This window comes from Otolemur garnettii, unplaced genomic scaffold (assembly GCF_000181295.1).
Source record: "Otolemur garnettii isolate 467f Iridium unplaced genomic scaffold, OtoGar3 scaffold00099, whole genome shotgun sequence".
NCBI classification, from domain to species: domain Eukaryota; kingdom Metazoa; phylum Chordata; class Mammalia; order Primates; family Galagidae; genus Otolemur; species Otolemur garnettii.
In genome coordinates this window covers 1,917,164-1,925,739 of record NW_003852494.1, presented here as the reverse complement: position 1 = coordinate 1,925,739, position 8,576 = coordinate 1,917,164, and the positions used below count along the sequence as shown (strand labels likewise).

General features: G+C 45.4%; 1 protein-coding gene across 1 annotated transcript in view; it reads left to right on the top strand.

Annotated features, from left to right (window-relative positions):
* KDM2B (lysine demethylase 2B) overlaps nt 1-8,576 on the top strand; it is a 148,196-nt gene that overhangs the window by 136,969 nt on the left and 2,651 nt on the right. The window contains exons 21-22 of the mRNA XM_023516829.1: nt 5-93; nt 1,886-2,104. Of these exons, the coding sequence (XP_023372597.1) occupies nt 5-93; nt 1,886-2,104 (308 nt within the window). The remainder of the gene's footprint in view (nt 1-4; nt 94-1,885; nt 2,105-8,576) is intronic.

Below are 8,576 nucleotides of genomic sequence, written 5' to 3'. Positions count from 1 at the left end.
CTTTGCTTCGGACCCTGGATGTACAGTGGGTGGAAGGACTAAAGGATGCCCAGATGCGGGATCTCCTGTCTCCACCCACAGATAATAGGCCAGGTGTGTTGCCAGGCTGGAACTGTGCCTGGGATCATGTGGGGTGGGGTCATGGAGCTGTGCTGTTGGATCTGGATTTGACCACAGACCATCACTGATATGTCTGTCATCCAGCCTACTAAGGCCTCATCCCCTCTGTGGCAGATGCAGGGATGAGTTTCTGCTGCTGTGTGTTCAATGGGGATTTGGGACAAGGCAGAGGTTCCTTTGCATGTGGGGATTCTACTCCTGGGGGCTCTACATGCATCTGGCTGCTTTTCTGTTAACTTGTCCTTTGTTGGCTTCAAGCCTCCATGCCTTCTGGGTCAATGTTATTAGACAAGGGCAGGGGCCAGGATGGTGCCCTTCTAGTTCAGGCTACCTGAATCTGGGCTCCTCACAAATAGTTAAATGGCCATGGGGACCTGCTGGTTGGCCTACTACTGCTGAGTGGAATGTGGGCTCAGTATTTCTAGATGCTTTATCAAGTAAATATAGAAATTTAAACTTTGGTGTAGAATTTTTATTTTTTTTTAAATTTTATATTATTATTATTTTTTTAAGAGACAGAGTCTTTACTTTGTTTACACTCAGTAGAGTGCTGTGGCATCACAGATCACAGCAACCTCCAGCTCTTGGGCTTAGGTGATTCTCTTGCCTCAGCCTCCTGAGTATCCGGGACTACAGGCACTCGCCACAATGCCCAGCTATTTTTTTGTTGCAGTTTGGCCAGAGCGGGGTTTGAACCCACCACTTTTGGTATATGGGGCCAGCGCCCTACTCACTGAGCCACAGGCACCACCCTATTTTATTTTATTTTATGTTTTTTTTAGACAGAGCCTCAAGCTGTCGCCCTGGGTAGAGTGCTGTGGCATCACAGCTCCCAGCAACCTGAGCTCAAGTGGTTGTTTTGCCTCAGCCTCCCAAGTAGCTGGACTACAGGCTACTTTTTGGTTGTAGTTGCCATTGTTGTTTGACAGGCCCCGGGCTGGATTCAAACCCGCCTGTTCAGGTGTATGTGGCTGGCGCCTTAGCCACTTGAGCTATAGGCACCACGCCTATTTTTTATTTTATCTTATTTATGTATTTTTTCTTTTGAGACAGGGTCTCACTGTGTCACCCTTGGTAGAGTGCTATGGCCTCACAGCTCACAGCAACCTCAAACTCTTGGACTTAAGCAATTCTTTTGCCTCCGCCTCCCAAGTAGCTGGGACTACAGGTCCCCACTACAATGCCCAGTTATTTTTTGGTTGTAGTTGTCATTGTTGTTTGGCAGGCCCAGGCTGGATTCGAGCCCACCAGCTCCATTGTATATGGCTGGTGCCCTAAGCTGCTGAGCTACAGGTGCTAAGCCTGGGTTTTTATTTGTTCTTATTGTTGAGACAGAGTCTCAAGCTGTCGCCTTGGTAGAGTGCTGTGGCTTCACAGCTCACAACAACCTCAGACTCTTGGGCTTAAGTGATTTTCTTGCCTCAGCTTCCCAAGTAGCTGGGACTACAGGCACCTGCTGTAATACCTGGCTATTTTTTGTTGTCATTGTTCAGCAGGCCCTGGCTGGTTTCAAACCTGCCAGCTTCAATGTATGTGGCAGGTGCTATAACCACTGCTACGGGCACCAAGCTTGGGATTTTATTTTTAAATGTTGCAATTCTGATATTGGGGAGGAGCCCAGCTATTTTTTTGTTGCAGTCAGAGATAAATGCAATCCTTCCTGGTGTGATTATCAGGCTAGTAGGCCTTTTAGAGTGTTATGTCAGCATGACCAGATCTTCCTGGTTAGATTGACAGGTTTGCCCTCTCCTTCCTGTCCTACCAGGTCAGATGGACAATCGGAGCAAGCTCCGGAACATTGTGGAGTTGCGCCTGGCAGGCCTAGACATCACAGATGCTTCCCTACGGCTCATCATCCGCCACATGCCCTTGCTGTCCAAGCTCCACCTGAGTTACTGTAACCACGTCACTGACCAGTCCATCAACCTGCTCACTGCTGTCGGCACCACCACCCGAGACTCCTTAACTGAGATCAACCTGTCAGGTGAGTCAGGAGCCCCCATCAGGTCTGCCCCACCCTGTGGGATGGTTTAGGACTTCCACATTTGTTGAAAACTGTTTGTATGCCCACAATTATGTGGTTACAATGCTAATTGTGAGGACATGCCAACAAATGAGACAGGCAGCCCAGTCTAAAGGGGAAACATATGTTAAAAAAAAGTTACTATTGGTATTGTAATAATTGCTACCAAAAAATATTACTAATAGCAGTGCAAACACAAAACAGTGGTTCCTGGCCCGAAACATGGGTTAGGTATAGGTTTCTAAGGGAGTGCAGCCAAGCTAGTCCCTGACAGCCATGGTGTAGGGATAGCAGTGAGCTAGGAGGTGAGGGCCACAGTAAGCAAGGCTGTGACCCATAATGAATGAGCAGACGGAAGCTTGGTTTTTGTCTTTGTATAATATTTTGTGTGTACCCCTCATGCTTCTACTATCAAGGGGCCTGTTCAAAGCGACAACTCATAATTCCGTTGTTTTGTGTCTGTCACATACGCTGCCAAAGCTGCACTTGCCCGTTTGCTGGTTCTAAAGGACTTGGGGCCCTCTGTATGGTGAGGCTAACCCAGACAGTGTTGCTCATTCTTAGCGTAGCTAACCCAGTTTTGGTCTGGTAGCTTAGGATGGTCTGATTTGGGATGTGAGGTTTGGGTGAGACTCTCAAACAGAAAGAGAAAGAAACTTGGGTTTTTCCCTGAGAAACTACCCTCAGTACTAAAGTACTAAAGAACACCCTCACTTTATTTGTGTTTTAACATAGCATGGTCATGTTTTGCAGCATCTGGATTCACCGGCTCTTTAGGTATTTGCTCTTTTCCAAGTCCCACATTCCATCTAATAAACACTTCTATCAGCCATGCTGTATCCCAGGCATAGGGGAGATTTGAAAGGGTTTAGACCTATGTCCCTAGGAAGCCATTTTTCCTGCTTGTGAAGTTTTGGTGAAGGATTTCACCCGTGCAGGAAAAAAAGAGTCATAGTGAAGTGAGCTTTTGACACAGTGACACCAGCACAAGGCTGGAACTGGGAGTGGGAACTGCCCTTGAGAGAAGGGCCTATGAGGTGGCTTGTTTTAAGCTCTTGATCTTGTGAACTCTTTTCATTCCATTTTAGTTTAATTATTATGGATGGGTAGCAGAAATTCAGTATAAATCCCCTCTTCTGCAGTGCACATTGTGTGTGTGTGTGTTGAGAGAATCATTTGTATTTTGTTTTCTACAATGAATGGTGGTCATCCTTTCATCCCAGTACACACAGCTATGTTCTTGCCAGTAGCTGTGAAGTGTATTAAGGTGTGTATCTGTACCCAATTCCTTCTAGACTTTTTATATTTTTTTAGACTTTCTTCCCCTCCCACTAGTGTAACTAGTCTAGTTCATGATAAAATAAGTCTGTGCCACAAAATAGGTGATAGTTGACGTCTTTCAGAATCCATAAACTTGGTTGGAGGATCTGGTCTCCAGACAAGTGAAGGTGTAGTGCTGGCTGTTATTCAGGCTGAGTCATTGTAGATGTATTTATTGGGTGCTCAGGGTAGCTCCCGGCCCTTTCCTTTCCCACACTGATCCACACCACTTGAGGAAGCATCTTAAACTCTTGAGCTCTTTCTTCCAGTGTTCACCTCCACATTTTAAAATAACAAACCTGTGTTGTGATTTCCTATTTATTAGCTTACTGCCATAGAAAATGGGGGTTTACTATTGCATCCTTTCCCCTTCCATCCATCTTTCTTCCATCTTTCTAATTTTTGGTTAAGTCACTATTAAGTTTAAGTACTGGTCAAAGGTGGGCCAGATAGTGTATTACATGACATGTTTCTTCTTTTGCATAATCTTTTTTTTTTTTTTTTTTGGCTGAATTGAATTGAATAGAAAATTCTCCTCTTCCCCCAACCTCCAAACTTATAAGTCCCCTGAACAGTTTCTGTAGCCCCTCCTGGACTTCTTTCTCTTCTCCTCTTCTGTTGTCTCCTTCTAGACTTCTGCTCTCAGCAGGGCAGGCCACCTTTCCCTGCTGCACCATTACCACCACCCTGGGCCTTTTTTCCACCACCATCCTGGAATTCCCTAGCTCTCTATCTTGTCCTGGGGGCGGGAGGGGCCTCATTTGATCTCATATTTTTCTTGGTTTAATCTTACATTTGGTGGAAGATGTCTTTAGACGTTCCATGTCTGAAAACATTTTTGTTTTGTTGTTTGTTTTGAGACTTACTCTGTCACCCTGGGTAGAATGCCATTGCATCGTCATAGCTCACAGCAACCTCAAATTCTTGGAATAATCCTTTTACCTCAGCCTCTTGAGTAGCTGAGCTCACCATGCCAAGCTAGTTTTTCTATTTTTTTGTAGAGATGAGGTTTCACTCTTTTTCAGGCTGGTCTTGAACTCCTGAGCTCAAGCAATCCTCTGACCTCGACCTCTGAGAGTGCTAGGATTACAGGCATGAACCACCTTCCCTGGCCTGAAAATGTTTTTATTTTTTAATTTTAGTCAGGCAATTTTTTTTTATTATTAAATCATTGCTGTGTACATTAATGCAGTCATGGGGTACAATGTGCTGATTTTATATGCAATTTGAAATTTTTTTAATTTTATTTGAGACAGAGCCTCAAGCTGTCCCCTGGGTAGAGTGCCAGTGGCATCAAAGCTCACAGCAACCTCCAACTCCTGGGCTCAAGCGAGTCTCCTGCCTCTGCCTCCCAAGTAGCTGGGACCACAGGCACCCACCACAACGCCCGGCTATTTTTTGGTTGGAGCCGTCAATGTTGTTTGGCGGCCAGGGCTGGATTCGAACCCACCACCTAAGGTGTATGTGGCTGGCGCCTTAGCCACTTGAGCCACAGGCACCGAGCCCAATTTGAAATATTTTAATCAAACTGGTTAACAGCCTTCATGGCATTTTCTTAGTTATTATGTTAAGACAATTATATTCTACACCTAGTAAATTTCACATGTACCATTGTAAGATGCACCATAGGTATGGTCCCACCAATTACCTTCCCTCCACCTATCCTCTCCCCAATTACCCTCCCTCCCTCTATCCTCCTCCCTCCCTCTCCCCTTTCCCTTCTTCTTAGGCTATAATTGGGTTATAGCTTTCATATGTAAGCTATAAATTAGTTTCATAGTAGGACTGAGTACATTGGATACTTTTTCTTTCATTCTTGAGATACTTTGCTAAGAAAAATATGTTCCAGCTCCATCCATGTAAACACGAAAGAGGCAGAGTCTCAAGCTGTTGCCCTAGGTAGAGTGCTGTGGCGTCACAGCTCACAGCAACCTCAACCTCTTAGGCTTAAGCAATTCTCTTGCCTCATACTCCCAAGTAGCTGGGACTACAGGTGCCTGCCACAAAGCTCGGCTATTTTTTTTGTTGTTATCATTGTCATTGTTGTTTTAGCTGGACTGGGCCAAGCTCCAACCCACCAGCCTTGGTTATGTGGACAGCACCCTACCCACTGAGCTACAGTTGCCGCCTGAAAATGTATTTATTATACCCCCACATTTAGTTACTGATTCAGCTAGGTATAGAAAGCAAGTTTGGGAACCATATCATTTCAGAAACCATTCTCTCAGAAAGTGGAGACGTTTTGCTCCACTGTCTTCTGCCTTCCAGAGATGAAGTCTAAAACCATTTGATGCTTTACCTGTTAGTGAATCCATTTTCTATCATTGGAAGTTTGTAGGAAGTTGTCTTTGTTTCTAGTTGTCTGCAAGTTTGTTTTGTTTTGTCTGTAAGTTTTGGTTAAGGGCTTTTGTTTGAGTTTTTTATCCACCATGCTGCACACTGGTATGAGCCCTTTCAATCTGGAAACCTATGTCCTTTGGTTCTGGAAAAGTTCCTTGAATTCTTCTTTAATTTCCTTGAACCCTTCTCTATTTTCTTTGTGCTTTAATCTTCATATCTTCTTTTTCTTTCTTTTTTTTTTTTCCAGTTTTTGGCCGGGGCTGGGCCTGAACCTGCCACCTCCGACATATGGGGCTGGTGCCTCCTCGTTTGAGCCACAGCCACCCTCTTCTTTTTCTTTCTTTCTTTTTTTTTTTTTTTTGAGACAGAGTCTAACTATGTCGCCCTGACGAGGTGCTGTGGCATCACAACTCATAGCAACCTCCAGCTCTTAGGCTTAAGCAATTCTCTTGCCTCGGCTTCCCAAGTAGCTGGGACCGCAGGCGCCCGCCACAACGCCCGGTTATTTTTTATTGCAATTGTCATTGTTGTTTTAGCTGGCCTAGTCTGGATTTGAACCCTCCAGCCTTGGTGTATGTGGCTGGTGCTGTAACCACTGTGCTATGGGTACTGAGCCCTTTTAATATCTTTTTGTTTCTTCTGTTTCCTTCCCTCCTTTTCTTTTCTCCCTTCCCTTCTTTTCTTTCTTTTCTCCATTCCTCCTTTTCTTTCCTTCCTCCTCTCCTTTTTCCTCTCTCTTCTTTCCTTTCACTCTTCCTTCTTTTGTTGAATTTTTTTAATTAGTTTACAAGTTGATACATTTTTAAAATTAAAGCTTGAATCTGTATAGAATTCTATCTCGGTTTTTTTTGCTTGTTTGCTTGTGTTTTTGAGACAGTTGCATTTTGTTGCCCTTGGTAGAGTGTCATGGTGTCACAGCTCACAGTAACCTCAAACTGTTGGGCTCAAGCAATTCTTTTACCTCAGCCTCCCCAAATAGCTGAGATTATAGGGGTCTACCACAACGCCTGGCTATTTTTAGAGATGAGGTCTTGCTCTTTCTCAGGCTGGTCTTGAATTCCTGAGTCTAGGCAATCCACCTGCCTCAGCCACCCAAAGTGCTAGGATTACAGGTCTGAGCCACTGTGCCTGGCCAAGAATTCTATTTTGTTATCAGGTAGGAGTTCACTGCACCTTTATCACTGCACCAAGGTTTGATATTCTTAATTCTTTCTTGAATTTTTTTTTTTTACTGTTAAAAAGACTGAAGAACACTGTCTTTGTTTAACCCATTATTGGCCTATCCATAATGTTCTCCACATCAAACATAGAAAAATTGGAAGAATAGTATAGTCAACACACGTTAGTGTGCATTTTCTATGTATAAGGACATTCATCACGTAACTGCACTATCATACCTAAGAGTTAAACAACCAAATGCACTATCTTTTTTCTTTTGAGACGGAGTCTCACTTTGTTGCCCTTGGTAGAGTGCTGTTGTGACACAGCTCACAGCAAACTCAAGCTCTTGGGCTTAAGTGATTCTCTTGCCTTAGCCTCCCCAGTAGCTGGGTCTACAGGCACCCATCATAACGCCTGGCTATTTTTATTTTTGGTTGTAGTTGTCATTGTTGTTTGGCAGGCCCAGGCTGTATTCGAACCCACCAGCTTCTGTGTATGTGGCTTGCACCCTAGCCACTGAGCCCTCATTCTTGATTTGGATGGAAGATGAGAGAACTGATAAGGATGCTGACAGAAGTGATATTCCTCCCCAGGCTTGTGGTCAGGCAGGTCGTAGGCCCCTGCAGGGAACTCTGATACCAAGGGACTTCCTAGAGGAAAGTCCTTTCCACCCACCTTCCTTAATGGAAGGATCTTTGGGCTCCATTTTCAGGGACTGTTTGAACCACAAGCCAGGAAGAATACTTGGTGGGCATGAATGGGTCTTTAAAATAGGGGCCAAAGCTATCTGCTCAAAGACAACTCAGAAAAGGAGCCAGTAGAGACTTCAAGTGCTAACAGGTAACACAGCCAGGATGCACTTGAGGCTCCCTCAGCCATCTGACAACAGCAGTGTGTGGCAACATGCCAACTGGATGGCATAGTTCTCCTGCGTGTGAACTGCCTGCTCTGGTGTTTGAAGGTACCAAGGGAGAGGCAGGCTTAGGTCAGGCTCATCTAGCTGGGAAGTGAGAGAGTATTTCAGAAGAACCTCTGTGCTGGTAGTAGAAGGAGGTGGTGGCACAGCAGGATCTGAGTGGAGAATAAGGTACTTTCTGAGGATGAACAGTGCTCTGGAAGACAGGTGGGAATCTGGGAAATGGAAGGATGACAGGGATGGCAGCCAGATGAGGGGAGCTCCAGCAGGGAGCTCGGGGCCACTCTGTCTTGTGCATGTGCCCTGACTAGCAATTCCATGGCCTGGAACTCACCCTGACGAAGATGATGTCTTGCCAAAAAAGTATGACCTGGCCGGGCTCAGTGGCTCATGCCTGTCCATTCTAGCATTCTGGGAGGCCAAGGTGGGTGGATAGCTTGAGCTTATGAGTTCGAGAGCAGCCTGAGCAAGAGCAAGACCCCATCTCTACTAAAAATAGAAAAACTGGCTCGGCACCTCTGGCTCAAGTGGCTAAGGCGCCAGCCACATACACCTAAGGTGGCGGGTTCGAATACAGCTCAGACCTGCCAAACAACAACAGCTGCAACCAAAAAATAGCCGGGCGTTGTGGCGGGCGCCTGTGGTCCCAGCTACTTGGGAGGTGGAGGCAGGAGACTCGCTTGAGCCCAGGAGTTG